Source organism: Marmota marmota, unplaced genomic scaffold, assembly GCF_001458135.2.
Source record: "Marmota marmota marmota unplaced genomic scaffold, marMar, whole genome shotgun sequence".
Lineage (NCBI taxonomy): Eukaryota > Metazoa > Chordata > Mammalia > Rodentia > Sciuridae > Marmota > Marmota marmota.
In genome coordinates, this window is record NW_026000174.1 from 56,134,653 (window position 1) to 56,152,133 (window position 17,481).

At 39.6% G+C, this 17,481-nt stretch overlaps 1 protein-coding gene, 1 non-coding gene and 1 pseudogene across 2 annotated transcripts; 1 reads left to right on the forward strand and 2 right to left on the reverse strand.

Annotated features, from left to right (window-relative positions):
* Positions 1 to 1,733: 1,733 nt before the first annotated feature.
* On the reverse strand, positions 1,734 to 11,016 carry LOC107135822 (mitochondrial carrier homolog 2). The gene is made up of 8 exons (XM_015477919.2): positions 10,916 to 11,016; positions 10,604 to 10,655; positions 10,145 to 10,204; positions 8,643 to 8,736; positions 7,269 to 7,316; positions 6,411 to 6,478; positions 4,163 to 4,238; positions 1,734 to 2,162 (listed from the first exon to the last, which is right to left on the reverse strand). Exons 1-8 carry the CDS (start codon positions 10,959 to 10,961, stop codon positions 2,076 to 2,078), a joined length of 531 nt encoding a protein of 176 aa, XP_015333405.1. The 5' UTR covers positions 10,962 to 11,016; the 3' UTR covers positions 1,734 to 2,075.
* Positions 9,162 to 9,234, forward strand: Trnat-agu. The gene has a single exon. It is a non-coding gene; the product is annotated as a tRNA-Thr (tRNA).
* Positions 11,017 to 12,120: 1,104 nt separating the features above from the next.
* LOC107135823 lies at positions 12,121 to 17,056 on the reverse strand (annotated as a pseudogene).
* Between the last annotated feature and the right edge of the window lie 425 nt (positions 17,057 to 17,481).

Consider the following 17,481-nt stretch of genomic DNA (forward strand, 5'->3'; position numbering starts at 1 on the left):
AAACAAGTTATGTTTGGTTAGGAGCAAAAGAACCTCTTACTTGCAACTTTCCCTCCAAGACAAAAATCAGGATGTAAGATTCTCTCTTAAAAACTAGGCAAGTGCCCAACTACTGAGCTGTTTCCCCAGTCCTCTTAAGTGCTTGCGTGTGTGTTTGGGGACTGAACCAGGGCTGCTTAATCACTGAGCCACATCCCCAGCCTTTTTTTACTTTGAAGTTGCTGAGGTTGACCCTGAACTTGCAATCCTCCTGCCTTGGCCTCCCTAGTCACTGGGATTATAGACATGTGCTACCACACCCGGCTTGCAAGAGTGTATAAAGAGTATCTAGTTGCATTTACTAACCTATGAATAAACTTCAGTTACGTTAAAATTATTTTATGGAGGACCACAGCTACCGGGCCCTAATGAATCTATAACTTGGATGCAGCAAAAATGAAATGACTCAAATATTTTGACTGAGCATTTCCAGACATTGGTGAATTCAGCTGGCCATATCATTCAATTCACACAGACAAAACCAAAGCCTTGGTGCCCTCTGCTGGTGGTGGGTTATTACAGTCAGACATGCTTCTCAGAAAGAGGGAGACGTATATGTACACAGAAGCCACAGGATAAACATGGCAAAGTTTTCCTAGATCAGCTTTACTTGAAGATTTTTTTTTGGGGGGGGAGGGGGGAGAAAAAAGTAGGTAATGTAAAACATTTTTATATTAAAACAAATTCTGATAATATCGAATAAAATATAAAACTTACATTACTTTTTAAGACAGAATATTTGACATCAAAGACATTTTGAGCTAAGCTAGTCTCATGAGCTTCAGGTTGTAGCCTAAACCCTGCAGGAGGGAGAAGACCCCTATGTGCCCCAGTTACCTAATATTATGGGTGCTGCTACTTTGATAGACAAATCTAGAAGCAGCAAATTAAGTGCTTACTCATTTGGCAAAGTCCCAGTAGATTAAATAAGTGAAACCATAGGCTTTCTCACTTTAGGGCATAACCTGTTTTCAAAAGCCCTGAATAAATAGGAGCTTTATGCTTGAGTTGAATTTTATTTCCTTTGAAAGTGATTTTTCTTCCAAATATTTATTAACATGCCTGAGGGTATGATATGTGAGGTGATAAATATCCTAAGACCCCTGTGGACTTACGTCCATATTCCCAGATACAAATACGCTTTCTGAGGGTGTCATCAGGAATTAAAACAAATTACTCACCTTTTGCAAAAATAACAAAAAGGAAACAAAACAAAAAACTTAGGAACAAAAGATCGAATATAATGAAACCATATAGTGATGGAATTTAGGGACTGGCCAATACCTAGCTCTTAGAGAAGGGGGCTACTGCCACACTATTTGCTTTTCATATTTTAGGTAAAAACAAAAACTTCTTTACGTGGGGGAAAAAAATGTCATCATACTTTCTTTCCAAATCTTACTCTTTACAATCATTCTTTCTCTTTGTTGTTGGTGACATTTTTTTTTTCCTCTACAATAGACATGGATGGCTCATGTAGAGATTTTTCTGCGGTAATTTAGCAACATACTGTCTGTCCTTTCTTTGAAGTATAAAAGACAAGGTTTTAATTAAATGCTTAGAAGCATATAATGGGAGGTCAACTCTAATAGCTGTTGACTTATTATGGTCTATGGCAGAAAAAGTAATTCATAACCTCCTATATAATATGCCTTTTTAATTCCTTAAATTTTATATAAGTATTTCTTCTTGGGATTCTACTCTTCATTTTACAAAGCCTTAAATTGAGACTCAAATCAACAACAACCTGCCGGTACCTTTAGGAAAATATAAGTTTTTTTTTTTTTTCCTTTAGTTTACATAAAACAAGAATCTGGAGCAATAAATGTCCCATTTCAGAATAACTAATGGGGGAATATCAGTGGTAAATGATGTGCTAGGAAAAAGAACAAAAAAGGCAGACACCAGTCACCTCCATTTTCCCAAGATTAAATGATTATTAAAAAAGCGCGCCACACTGTATAGAAATCAACATTCTCTCCCATAATTCTGTGCGTCTGGGACTATAGAAATGTCACTGTCCCTGCCCCACATCTTCAAATTAACATTCTCAGGTCACAACAATAAGTCTTCCCAAAAGGGACCTTCCGGAAAAACAAGCTATTTCCTCGGCTCATATTTCCCTGGGGAAAAAAAAAACAAAACACAAATATAGAATGAAGATGGAATAAGTCAAACGAAATCAGCAGAGATCCAATTGGACATGTTTCTTGAAGACACAACTAAAATGACCAGGACAAAACTGGGATCATCACTACCAAACAGGGCTCCCCCATTACCCCCAGTGGTGCTAGGTATCAAACTGAGAGCCTTGTTCAGGCTCCACAAGTATTCTACCACTGAGCTACAACCCTAGACTGCCAAAGGAATTCTCTTCTCTGACAGCCTGAGCTACAGTAGAACTGACTTCAACTTCTCCTCATCGATAAGGCAAAAATTTCTTACTTATAGAGAATGTTCAGTTATGATTTGGATTATTAAAATAGTTATTAATAGCTGTTATTAAATTATTCAATCATGAAGAGCACTTAGAACAATGTTAAACACTCAGTTAAGTACTTTTCTTTTTCTTTTTCAGTGCTAAGGATTGAACCTAAGGCCTCACACATGCTGGGCAAGCACCCTACCATTTATCTTTTTAATGAAATGGTCAAAGTTCTAAATTTGGGGGTGGAGTGGTACTGGAAATTGAACTCAGGGGCACTTGATCACTGAGCCACATCCTTGGCCCTTGTATTTTATTTAGAGACAGGGTCTCGCTCAGTTGCTTAGCACCTCGATTTTGCTGAGGCAGGCTTTGAGTTTGTGATCCTTCTGCCTCAGCCTCCCAAGCTGCTGGGATTGCAGACATGTACCACTGTGCATGGCTCAAATTTCTAATTAAAAGAAAAAAAAGAAAAAACTTCATATGTGAAAAGGAATCATAATGAACAGTACCTATCCTGGTCTGGTTATTTTGAGAATTCCGTGGAAATTCCAAGTCTTAATGTCTGATATATAGTGAATGCCCAATCCAGATGATCTGTTGTTAAGCATCTGTAGGATAACTGTTCCCTAGGTGTGTGTCTTGACACCCTAGTCCATTTTCAACCTTCTTTCTATAGTAGGAAGTTAGTTAAAAGTGGGGAAAGAAAGGCCATATTTTGAAATGGGGACTATCCAATAAAGAAAATTCATGATTGGTCTGTATGAAAATAACTCGAGGGTTCTAGTGTGGCATACAGTGTATGCACGCTGAGCAAAACCAACCACAGCAACCCTTAGGCCTTTTCATCAGTGCTCAGCTGTGAACAAAGGCCTTTCTTATAAGTATCACTGGAGTCATAAAATAATGCAACAAAGAGTGTCTTTATACACTTTCTTCTACAATCCTTTAAAAAGTGCCTCCCACTCAAAAACAGCCTTAAACTGATGGCAATTTTAAGTGTTCCATGCTGAATTTACTCCTCAGCTATATAAAATTTTAGTTTCTGACAGAGTTTGATTTAGACTGATGAAAAATATTTGGTTGCAAATGACATGCCTCCCAGTAAGTGAAAATCATAAACTGGAGTCTGGACAAAATCATTCACTAAGATTTTAACAAATGTTAAAAACAGTAACCAGCCCATTTTTAACATTTGTGACAAAATTTTTTCATAAACAGTAATTTCTTGTTTTTTAGTCTCCTCATCCCAACTGTGGGAAAAGACTTAAATATATAAGGAGATTCTGAGGAGTGAAAAAAAATGTGAATTTGAGGAGCTGGAGTATAGCTCAGTGGCAGAACATGTGTTTAGCATGCAAATGGCCCTGAGTTCAATCCCCAACACCAAAAAAGGCAAGTTTGAAACTGTCTGAAATGGAGGCGATCATTTGAATAATTAGGATAATTATCTATCTGGATCCTATTTGTAACTTGAATGTTATCACTCAAATGGCTTCCAGTTCACATCTAGGGATTCTTACTTCTTCCTTTCCCCTGCTGATGATTTCTAAGCATTACATTTTATAATTACGCTAGAGTGGTACATAGAACACTGTAAAGGGTATGCTAATTAGTAGTTACAGAGTGAGCTACAAGAATTAACCTAGAATTCCAGAGATGTTAAGAAAACAAAACAAGAGAGTGGGAAAGAAATACCTCTTTCTGTAGCGTGCACCAGCAATCTATCCAAGAACTATATATTGGGGAATAAGGAGGGCATCCACCAGCAAGCCTGAAACAGAAAAAAAAAAAAAAAAAAGATTAGATATTCATACTAATTTTACAAAACATCCCCAAGAGTCTGACAAATCTTTTACAAAATTTCTTTTTATGTAGAAGATTCTCTCCCAGGTAGTTTTTGTTGTATGAAACATATTATACTAGAGGAGGAGAAAAATCAACCCCAGAATTAGACTCCATATCAACAAATAGTAGGCCAAACTTCAACCTAATTTTCTACATTTGAGTTTCACAATAGAGTTTGATTTAACTCTAGAACACAGAAACTGCATGGCAAAGAACAGGGAAGGGATTTAAAAACTGATTTTCACAAAGAACCTAAATATGACAATGGATATAAATACTGATGACTATGTCCTCCTACTCAAATATAATCCATAATCCACTTCTTGAAAAAATTATAAGAACTAATACATTAAACTCATTTTTCAAGTATGCTCTGGGCAAAAATGAAGTAGGTGCTCCAAAAATCAGAAAACAGAAGGTAACATGATAGTCTGTTCAAAACTCTACACAGCTAATGACATATTATGTCAGCTACCATAATGTAACGGTTTTGAATCAAAACAAAAGGCAAAACTTCTGCCCAACTTGGTACAATCATTTGGTATCTAGAAGTTGGAAATCAAGCCAGGCAAGGTGGTTCATGCCTATAATCCCAGCTGCTCGGGCTGAGGCAGGGTGATCACAAGTTCAAAGCCAGCCTCAGCAACTTAACGTCTCAAAATAAAACACAAAAAAGGGTTGGGGATGTGGCTCAGTGGTTAAGCACCCCTGGATTCAATCTCTGGAACCAAAAAAAAAAAAAAGAAAGTACAATAATTTTATTTTTGGTACTGGTGATTGAACCCCGGGGCTCTTAACCACTGAGCCACATCTCCAGCCCTTTTTATGCTTCTTTTTTAAAATATTTTTTTAGTTGTTGATGGATCTTTATTTATTTAATATGTGGTGCTGAGAATCGAACCCAATGCCTTGCACATGCTCACAAGTGCTCTACCACTGAGCTACAACCCTGGGTCCTTTTTTATGTTTTATTTTGAGACAGGATCTCAATAAATTGCTGAGGGCCTCACTCAGTCCCTGAGGCTGGCTTTGAACTTGGAATCCCCCTGCCTCAGCCTTCTGAGCTGCTGGGATTACAGGCATGCACCACCATTCCCTGCTGTAAGTAGAATAATCTAATACTTGACCTTTTGAGGATAGGACCTATATAGTTTGTAAATGCATATCAATTTTTAAAAATTTATAAATATACAGGGTATTATGGTACAGGCCTGTAATCCCAGCTATTTTGGGAGCCTGAGGCAGGAGGATCACATGTTCAAGACCAACCTGAACAACTTAGTGATATCCTGTCTCAAAGAAAAAAATAAAAAGAACTGGAGATACAGCTCAATGGTAGAGTCCTCTTGGGTTCCACTGCCAGTAATGGAAAAATAAATAAATGTTTAAGAAATACTATTTATGCCTTTCTGTATTCCAAAAAAAGGATATGAGGTAGTTGCTTACAAATATAAATTAATACTGCTGCATGAGGGCATATAGAGAAAAAATTACAAATCTAATACTAGCATTAAGTACATTTTTACTTCCCAAATTCCCACCAGTACTGCCCTGTCAGGCATACAGGCAGCCAATTATCAGATAAGAAATGCAAAGTATAGGGGCAGGAGTTGTGGCTCAGCAGCAGAGCACTCGTTCCACATATGTGAGGCACTGGGTTCGATCCTCAGCACCACATTAAAATAAAATAAAGATGTGTGTCCACCGAAAACTAAAATACATACATACATACATACATACACAAAATAAAGGTATTAAAAAATTCTCTTAGGGGCTGGGGATATGGCTCAAGCGGTAGTGCGCTTGCCTGGCATGCGTGCGGCCCAGGTTCGATCCTCAGCACCACATACAAAGATGTTGTGTCCGCCGAAAACTAAAAAATAAATATTAAAAATTCTTTCTCTCTCTCTCACTCTCTCTTTAAAATTAAAAAAAAAAAATTCTGTTAAAAAAAAAAAAGAAAGAAAGAAATGTAAAGTATAGGGGTTGGGGTATATAGCTCAGTGGCGGAGCACTTTCCTAGTATGCGTAATGTCCTAGGTTTTATCCCCAGAAATGGAACAAACAAACAACAACAAAAGGAATGCAAAGTACTTACCCACAGTTGTTGACAGCCATAAGGTTAGATACAAGCACAAAGGGATACGTCAACATACTGGCAAAAAACTGCAAAATGGCAAAAAGATAGCTAAATTATTAGGCCATTCCTGCTCTTCATTCTCTTCTTTTCTCTTAAAGGCCTAGTGCTATAATAATCAACTACTTCAGTTTCTCAGTATCCCCAAAGAGACCAAGTTACACAATTTTTAGCTTCTTCCTCCTAATATATCATTACAACCATTATTTTAACAAAGGCCACAAAATCTGCTTATCCTGAGACTAAGTTCTCATTCAAATAAAAATGAACTACATTATTTAAGAGAAAAAAATAAATATAATTCTACATCTATATACAGTACAAAGGAAGCATTTCAAACACCCTTGAGGAAAATAAGAGCTCTTTCCAAAGACTATGCAAACTAAAGGCCTGCTATTAGCTGAGTGTGGTGTGTGCCTATCATCCCAGCTATTCCAGGAGGCTGAGGATCACTTAGAGCCCAGGAGTTTGAGACCAGCCTGGTAACACAGGGAGACATCATCATACATACATACATACATAAAGGTCAATATTCCAAGACCCCACAGTGATTAAAGAGGGTAAAGTTCTCTAGTGTTGGATGAACAGGACACAGTATCTACCCTTTGAAAGCTGAATAGCACCAAACTATGTGGGCTGTTATTACTGTTGCTATGAGGCAGCAACTGCATCATTTCTTACATTTGACAAACATTATCAAATCTGAGGGAGATTTCCCAGTGAGACATCTCGTGGTTTTAAAGCAGTGATCAAACAGGCCAAATTTAAAAGAAAAACAAAACTATTCTTAGAAGGTTAATAGGATTAAACAAAACTCACTCCTGTGACAGCTTGGGAATAACTTTTCATTTCATTCATGGTGGAAACCTAGAACAAGAAAAGAGCCTCTATTAGAATGAATCAGAATATTAAGCTGATATTAAGATAACTGCCTCCAACATATCAATATATTTTATATCTAAATTATCAGTTTCTTTGACAACATGAAAATTCATTTTGAGAATAAAAACACAAAATATTGAGTACAAATATTAAAAAACAGCAGTCAGAATGATCAATCTGATTCAAGACTGACAAAGGCCTATTACATTAGGATGGTTTAAGAACAAATGTAATAGCCTCAATATTCCAAAAACAAAGGAAAACGAGATCAGTAAACTATCTTTCCATGTCCCAGTAATACAGTTCCTGAAAAACTTTGTTTATATAGCCAAGAGACAATTCACTACCTCTATATACAGATTTGGACCAGGCACCTTGGAGAAGCTCCATCCCTATAGACAAGAACCTTACAATGCTGGGCGCAATGGTGCAAGCCTATAATCCCAGCAGCTCTGGAGGCTGAGGCAGGAGGATAGTGAGTTCAAAGACTGTCTCAGCAACTCAGTGAGGCCCTAAGCAACTCAGTGAGATCCTGTCTCTAAATACAATATGAAAAAGGGCTGGGGATGTGGCTCAGTGGTTAAGTGCCCCTGGATTCAATCCCTAGTACCAAAATAAATAAAATAAAATTAGATATTGCTGGGCAAGGTGGCAGATGCCTATAATCAAAATGGCTCAGGAAACTGAGGCAGGGGGATCCCAAGTTCAAAGCCAGCCTTAGCAATTTAGCAAGGCCTTATGTCTAAATTTAAAAAAAAAAAAGGCTGGGGATATGACTAAGTGGTTAAGAGAAGGGCCTCTGTGTTCAATCCCTGGTACCAAAAAAAAAAAAATTTAGGTATCAATGAAGAGGTGATCTTAGCTGGGCACAGTAGTACATGCCTGTAATCTCAACTACTAGGGAGGCTGAGGCAGGAAAATTTCAAGTTTAAGGCTGCCTGGGTAACTTAGTAAGATCCTGTCTTAAGACACAAAATAAAATGGGCTTGGTATATAACTCAGAGGGAAAATGCTTGGCTAGCATGTACGAGGCCCTGGTTCAATCCCCACTACTAACCCTCTGCAAAAAAGTGATCTCTTTATAAACAACATGAAATAATGACAAGACTGGATCTCTCAGGAAAACTCTGTCATACCTCAGAGACTTTTTTAGGTGCATCTCTGTTAGCCTTGGAAAACTCACCTGATCATTTTTTTCTATATGTTTAGTTTGTCATATTAACAAACTCCTATCTTGCTTTAAAGCTAAAGGAGCTATCAGGTAAGTGGAAAAAGCCCACACCAGCACAAGTCACCAAGGTTACAACCTACCCCGCTATCCAGTGCATAGGTATTGACGAGGTAGGCCAGTGAGTTACAGAGCCACAAAGAAATGATGTCACCTAGGAGGCGAGGAATTAGACCCCTACATGAAGAAACAATAAAAATAAGAACCAAAAAATGTGATCAGTGAAAAGAAAATCCACTCAAACACTTCTCACAACGTTCTAGGGGATTGAAGACATCAATTCCAGAATCTAGACCTCACAGCTAGTTCAGTCTATCTGATACACTTGCACTTAGGCTAACCTCCAATGACTTTTGATCCCATTTTTAAAATGCAGGTCAGCCTTGCCCTTCTCAACTATGGCCAATGGCTCACTTTACTATTAATAACTGTAAGCAGGGAAGCCAAATATTTGTGAGCTACTTTGAAGAAAAGACTTAAATAAGGTTTTACTAAACAATTTGATATTCAATTTGGAGGGAAAGAAAGGAGAAAAACTGCCAAGTGAGAGAATGTCCAAATATATACAGATGAGAGACATCAAAAAACTTATTTCCAGGGGCTGGGGTTGTGGCTCAGTGGTAGAGCACTTGCCTAGTATGCATGAGGCACTGGGTTCGATCCCCGGCACCACATGAAAATAAACAAATAAAATAATAAAGGTATTATGTCCATTTACAACTAAAAAAAAAAAGTTTCCAGGGTCTGGGTGACCTAAGTGAGGTGGCATGGATCGGTGGGAAGAAAATTATTCTGCAGACTGAAGACCAGGGTTCAAATGCCAGCTTCATCCTTCATTAGCAGGTCATAGGCAGCAAATGAATGCTCTTTAGCATGAGTGCTTTTTCAGTTTTGAAAATATGACTAATGATGGCTGTCTGCCTAATTTTCTAGAGTATTGATGATAATTAACAAACAAACAAATGAACAAATTGGGACTGGGAGTAGAGCTCAGTGGCTCAGTAGTAGAGTGCATGCTTAGAATATGCAAAGCCCTAGATTCAATCCCAATCAATCAAGTAGTGGAAACTCTCTGAAAATTCAAAAGGATCATTTAGTTATTAACATAAAGTTTTTCTTAATAGAAGAATACATGTAGTAGTCTAAATTCTTCCAAAGTAAGTTCAAGCTTTGCAAAAACTTACTCTTAGGACAGGGAAAATACATGGTAAAACAATCTTTCTGTTTTTCAAAATTTAATTTTCCTGCTGGGTGTGGTGGCACATGTCTGTAATCCCAGCAACTCAGGAGGCTGAGGGAGGAGGATCACAAGCTTGAGGCCTGCCCAGCAACTTGCTGAGATGCTATCTCAAAATAAAAAATAAAAAGGGCTGGGATGTAGCTCAGTGGTAGAGCACCCCAGGGTTCAATCCCCAGTACCAAAAAAAAAAAAAAAAAAAAAAAATTCAGAGAAGGCTAAATGGAGATTAACATGATCCAGGAAGTACCTTTTCCATAGGAATTAAAAAAGACTCACTGTCTTCATTCTCAAAAAAAGCTTTTCTACCACACAAAAATCACATATAGACAAATAGCATTTACTCACGCAAAAAATCCTAGAATGCCCTCTTCCCGATAGATGGTTACTATGGAGTCACAAAGTCCACTAGGTACAGAAGAAGGAAAGATAAAGTATGTTAAGATCATGTTGGAGCTATAAAAAAGCAATTTCAATGATCACTTGTGACAAAGTCAAATTTACAACCATCCCTAGCACTTTCCTAGCACCTTCTCACTCTGCAAAGATAGTTAAATTTAAAGAAAAAAGTGTAGATATCAACTATGAAGGGTGTAGGATACAGAGTTTGGGGTGAACTGGGTTTCAGTGTCTCTGCAATTTACCGTTCAGTCCTCAGGAGACTTCTAGCCCTGCCTGCCTGGGCCTATTTTGTCTTATTTTATTGCTTTTTGTACATATCAAATGATGCATTCACATATGAATTTGTTCTACAAATGCTAAGGAATCATAAAAATGTAAAGTAGCAAAGCTAAACAAAATACTTACCAGTACTTGGATTCTCTGCCAATGAACTGTACCATAGATCTCAGAGTGATCACTGTAGAACACAGAGAAAAGATTCTTAAAACTATGTTGAGATAGATTTTGATAGCCCTGGAAAAAAAAAAAAAAAGGTTTTCCACCTAAAGATACTTTGCTCTCTGGAAAAATCAGAGAAAAGCTAAAACAAACAAACAAAATACATGCATGTAAAGCACTTTGGTCAACTCCTATGTCAACCTATTTCAGTGGTCAGGAGAGATCAAGTTGTAAAAGAAAGATCAGAAATCAGATTTCAGTTATCAACTGCAAACATACCGTGGAAGGGATGTGTGATGAGGGTAGCAGCAGAACGAGCGATCATCTCTCGAGTTGTCTAGAAACAAACAACATACAACTTCTGAAATCTAAATAAACAATACTTGAATTCTTGTGAGAAGGAATGTGGGTAAATATTACAATACAGGATTTTAAAAAGGGGGACCACAGCCCTCCTGCCCGGTATATGGATAATACTCATTTCATCACATCTCTCACTGATGGATTTCAATGTTATAGTTACTTAAAATCTCGCTGCAAACCAGATTTCTCAAACTAAATACTTAAAAAAATTTCACTCATAGAAAAAGAAACAGAAAGGGCCACCAGCTAAAATATTCTATGAGGCCTGTATTTAGACTGAATTGGTCTCTCATTGTGAGTGATTTCAGGGAGACTATATCTATACTAGACAAATGTCAGACTGCTCTATGAAATCTGCACCAACATCTCAATGAGAATAGAAGAGCTTTGATTTTTAATCATAACCCTGTAACTGTGCAGTCTGAGAGCTGCTGTGATTATCCCAATTTATCTTTTTAGTTTAGGACTCTGTAAAAGGAGATGATAAGGAAAGTTAAATTACAACACATGGAGGTAGGGCCTGGTGTCATAAAGCAAATTTGTCATTTTTTTGGGGGGGTGGGTAAATAACATGCACAGGGCCTGATTCTTATTTTAGCACTTCTGCACTATAAGTTTTCAACACTATCAGAAGACTTTCAGTAAAAAAAAAAAAAAAAAAAAAAAAATACACCGAAGATTGTATGAAGTACTATTTAAATGAGCAGTTAGTAAACACATTTTAATGTGATATATATACTACATAGTTTGAAAATATTATAGAGATTTAGTGAGCATATATCTGCTTGTGCACATGCCCTCTCTCTATTGCTTGTTTTGTTTGGTGTAGGGGGTTGAACCTATGGTTTCCTGCATGGTTAGGATGCACTCTTATCACTGAGCTTCAGCCCTGCTGCTATACTTTTTTAAGAGTTACAGTAAAGAAGATAACTTACCCCTGGTGCTAGTAGGAGACAGAATAACCAACTAGAAAAACCCATGTTTATATTCTCAACCATATTCATGCTGTACAACCTTCTTTTGTACTGTTTTGATACAGAATTTTCATTCATAACACCTTTATAAATATAGCAAAGGACAATTGTGCCTGCAGAAGCACTTTCTAAACACTAAGGCTGCCTTTAAAGTTAATTCAGCTTGAGCTACACTATACTAGGTGCCACTGAGAAATCAGTACAATCAAAATGATAATACAAGCTTTCCTATTAAAAGTAAAAAGCTGGCAAAACAAAAGGATCACTAAGAAAGAAACAAATGTAACTGATGTTTGTAACTTTTGACTTTTCTTCCCTTTTGGGGAAGGATAATCCACATTTTACTTGTATATGCCTTTGCCATGTTTACAGACTCCCTGTGGAGGAAGAGGAGGATATAACCTTCAACAGAAGGAGCAAGGAAGGGGCATACACATGGGCTGGAACTAGTACTGTCCTCCCTTCCTTTCAAGCCATGTGCGAACCTACATGGGTTTTTTGACACTAGATTGCTCCCTCCCGTCCCCAAACTGACCACAGACAGAGACCCAAACTTCTCTCTTTGATGCTTTAGCTCCTTTTGTTTTTCCATTCCAAAATTCTATTCCTGAAGTGAGAGAGAACACCAAGACACCCTGACTCAACCTCTCTTCCAAGCCTTCTGTAGAAGCCACCTCATCACCCAGGCTGACAACACAGACTCCTAACAACTGGTGACACCATCCACCCTGAGACCAAGACAGTGGGCATGAGTGCCTTATGTGTGTTAGGCAGGGCCACTATGGCAGGATGTGGAAAGTCACAGGGCTCCTGGGGTGTGCCTGAAAGTGGGGGCCAAAAGGTCCAAGAAGCCAAGGACATACATTTATTTGTCATGGAAGTCCACATGGGCTCCAGACTTGAACACTTCTTTTGCAGAAAGCTCCATAATTTCTGGGCAGACATTCTGCACTCCACCAGCTCCCTCTTTGTCTTCAACTCCTGCAGTCTTTTTTCTAAGTATGGATCTCTGGAGGTTTCCCAGGCCAATTGCTGCATATCTGTGTCCAAGGGACCTAGGGCATAGCTCAGTCTCCTCAAGCTAGGTTTCTCGGTGGCAAGACTGGAACATTATGTCACAGGCAATCTTCCATGCACAGTACAATGTCCAGCCCTTGAAAGACTACAGGGCACAGAGGTATGAGATGTTAACTGCAGTCCTGCTGAGAACAGGACTGTCAAGGAAGGCCTTCAGGATGCTGGTCCAGAGCCCAGTAGCTATTCACTTTAGCTAGGTCATCCAGGTTCATGGAGCCTTTGGAAACGCTGCCAAGAGTGCCCATATTGTTGATGAGCAGCACTCACGGCAGCCTCTCAGGCTTGAGGAGCTCCTAAAAGGTTGCCTATCGGCCAAGAAGCCCAGGTTGGCAAGCACCTAGGCCACATGCAAGCCAGGTGATCACAGGTCTAGCTTGGCCTCCAGCTGCCATAGCACCTCATCACTGTGAGAACTTAGGAGGAACACCAGGTTCAAGGCTGGGCCAGTGACTTGCTGAAGCCACTCTTCTTGCCTTTGCCATTTTTCAGGTCACTGACCTCTGCCTGTTGGCACTGGGAATTAAGATCTAGCACTAACCACACAGTTGTAGTAGAAGCCTTGAGTGATATGATAGCATGGGCCAGGGTGGGAACCTAAAATTTAGGGGGCTCAGCCCTGGGAGTTGATGTTTTTAAAAATATTTAAGGGGCTGGGGGTAGCCCAGAGGTAAAATCCATGCCTAGCATGTGTGAGGCACTAGCATAATTAAACAAACAAACAAAAAAGAAAACCACACATCTCAAATATAGGGAAAAAATTTAAAATACACTTACTTATATTTCCATCACCAGGGAACCATGACTTTCAAGGAACCTAGTATGAGGGTGCTGAGCTATGCCTCAGATCCCTTGGGGGGAACCCTAAACACTTTGCTCAAGATCTGTTACCTTCTTAAAGTGCCACAGATATAGCTGAAGTTCTAACACTCATCCCTTTCCCCTTCCCCAAAACAGGTACCATGCATTAATGTACAGTTTGATAAGTTTTTAAAGAACTTTAAAAATTAATGCATACACAGAAAAATGCATAGAACACCAATGTACAATATAATAATCAAAAGGCCAATGTCCATATAGCCATGTCCATAGTGATTAAAATCCAATGTCCATATAACTCTTATAGCTAGAGTTATAAATGTTACATTGAAATTGAAATTTTAATTAGTAGAATAAATTGCATAAAAGGCAACTAAAACCTGTAGGAAGATTAGTTGATTTACCTCTTACCTGTAAAACTTTACCATGGACAACAGTTCCAAGGACTCCTGAACACAGTCTTGGAGTTAAGCCTGTGAACAACCCACGCCTCCCATCGATACTTGCAATGTGCTGAGCTAGGAACACAAGTTAAGAGATTTAAGTTCTAGTTCAAAGAAATGATTACATAGAAATTTCAAGACAACATGCCTTCCACATATTTTCTTTTAGTAACTTTTGCCTACCACAGTCTCAATGTCACCCATTTCCCAATAAATCAAAGTTACTTACCGTAACAAAAGAGACCAGGAAGCTGACATACTTGCCGCCCAAAAATATTTCGTCCTATTGTTGGGGCAAGAGGCTCATATCCCACCTTTAAAAGTAAGGGAATAAATACATTAATACTAAGCAATATTCCCAGAATGCTTTGGCTGCAAGGTCTTGAACAAAGAATAAAATCAGGGTCATAATTTTTAACACGCTTTACGTTTTCCAAAGCAGTGATGAATTGTCATCTCTGTCAGTTTTTTGTTCTGTCAAACTGATTAAGACTGGGTTCAATAAACTACAAGTTGCTTTTTAGTTCAAAAGTCTTTAAAGTAAAAACCAGGTAGCCAAGATAGACTAATGTCAGGGTTGTTTTTGTTTTTGTTTTTTTAGTGCTGGGGATTAAACCTAGGGGAGCTCTACCACTGACAAACACTTCCTAGCCCTTTTTATTTTGAGACAGGATTTTGCTAAATTGCATACGCTAGCCTTGAATTTGCGATGTTTCTGCCTCAGCCTCCCCAGTAGCTGGGATTACAGACCAATACAATAATATCAGTTTTTTGAGAACTGAAAATAGAATAAGGAAACTTTTGTGTTAGGAACATTTTACTGAAGAGGCTCAAAAAATATATTCTAGAGAAAATCTAGGGCATTTGAAATATTTGAACAAAATAAGATAATATCCATCAACTGCCATTTGGCTAACTAGACAAAACACTCAAAAGACAAAAGCAGACATACCTGAGTAACTGACTTAGGAAAAAAATTACAAGTTAGGTTCATATTAAATGAACACACTCATTAACAGTCTAAGGAAAGTCATTTATACAATTAATGACTGACATTTTATTTGTACAATACATGTAGAATTTCTAGTGCTATGAGGATATTTGAGAGAATAATGCTATAGGACTCAATTTTGGCTCTCGTTGCTGTGATTCCTTACAATTAAATAATTCCAGAGAGTGCTGCCATGTAACTATTTTTGAAACCAGTATTTGGGAATTTCACCAAAACCCCTGAGATACTTGGCAACCCATAGATGTTACGAAATCAGAATTAAGGCTATTCAAGTTACTGAGGTAAGACTTCTGAATGTCACTAAAAAACGTCTCCTGAAGATCTATTGAGTGGTGGGTTCACATTAGGTATACTAGAGAATGCTGTCATCTCATGCTATCTAGCCTGAAAGGTGTCAATTCTCTATTTTAGACATCACAGTACATTTCAATCAGTCTTTGTCCTAGTTCAAATAATTTATTTTACAATATCCTTTTACATATGGAATCTGAATCTACAGGAGTCAACTGAGCAACAAATAATTTGGATTAACAACATCTCAAGAATAATATATATCCCTGGTGAACTGTATATTTTTTAGGGAAAGGTAGAGGACAGGGATTCTAAAATCTGTTTCCCTCCTTATTACAGCACAAGATAATTAGTCAATGCTCAATGAAATTTAAAAAGAAAAAAGAATGCTGGCCATACAGAGGAAATTTGGAAAAGCAATTGAAAATACTATCTATCATCAGCTAAAATCTGGCCTACCGGCCTGTGAGTAAAAAATACCATTTAATAAATATTTAAGGTAGATGAAAAACTAAGGACAGGCAAGAGAAGACATCAGGAGTTTAATGCTCATGTTTAAACTCGCCAAAACTCTTTTAACTGAACTGATTTCCAGCTCTGGCAAACGTGATTTTCATTGTCATGAACCACATGGGCTGCTGCAGGACAGCACTCAATGGATTCTTTCGAAATTTGACTTCATTATCACTTCTGAAAGAACTCCTTGTGTTTATCTGAGTATCTGGTGTTAAAATCTCTGAACAGAATAGCAGTAGTAACAGTAGCAAGGAAAAAAGGAAGAAAAGCGAATAAAAATAATAAAATGTCGGGTTCCCTCTGATTTCAAATTTTGTCTTCAACAAATACTTCCTGTCCTGCATTTGGGAATTTTTTGCCGGGGTGGGGGGAGAGAGCCAGGTAAGGTGAATGCTAATCTCAGAGGGGTGAAGGGGAGAGTCTGGGATCCCTAGGTGGCGACCCGACAGGATTAACCTCGGGGAAGGTAAAAAAACAAAGTTCAGAGGTGCCACTGAGCAGGACAGGGTGGCAGTTGGCTGTGGGAGGAGGAGTGGGCCTCACCGCCTGGAGGGGAGGCGAGACCTCGGAGAGGCCCAAGAGAGAGGCTCCGCGGGTCGGTGGAGAGGGAAGAGGGCAACAGAGAAGGGGCAGCATCCCGGAGGTGGAAGGCCGAGGCAAGGCTGGAGCCGATCCGCAGCCGCCCTGCGCAGGGGCGACCCGGCGGGCGCTGGAGGGGAAGGGAGTGGCGACGACTCATACCTGGATGAGCACTTTCACGTACATGAGCGGCTGAGACAGGATGGTGAGACCGGAGCCCAGGAGAACCTGACTGGCCGCGTCCGCCATGATGGCACCCGCGGACGGACAGACAGACCAAGCCACCAAGCGACAGAGCCGGTCACAGATCACGTGCCGGGGCCGCCGGCTCCACTGGCCCGCCCGCGGCGCGCGCGCACGCACGCACCGGCGCGCCCCGTCCCAGGCCCCGCCCACCACCCCTCCCTGAGAAACGGCAGGCGCTCGCGAACGGGCTCTGGGGGCGGGGCGGGGCTCTGGGGGCGGGGCGGGGCTCTGGGGGCGGGGCGGGGCTTAGGGGCGGGGGGCGCACGCGTAGTGTAGTGGGACCCACGCCCTCCACGGGGAGGGACAGTTTCTCTTGCGCATGCGTGTGTGGAACTCTCCGGAAGGAGAAGCAAGGGTGTGGCAATGGGGTGTGTGTGACCCTGACAGCAAAGGCAAGGTCAGAGGAATAAAAAGAATTGAATGGGATTCTGCGATTTGCTTCCTCGGTGCCTGCCCGTGGGCGTCAACTACGTAGGATGCCAGGGGTATTCGGCGTGATTCTTACAGACTGGCCAACCAACGCCAAAT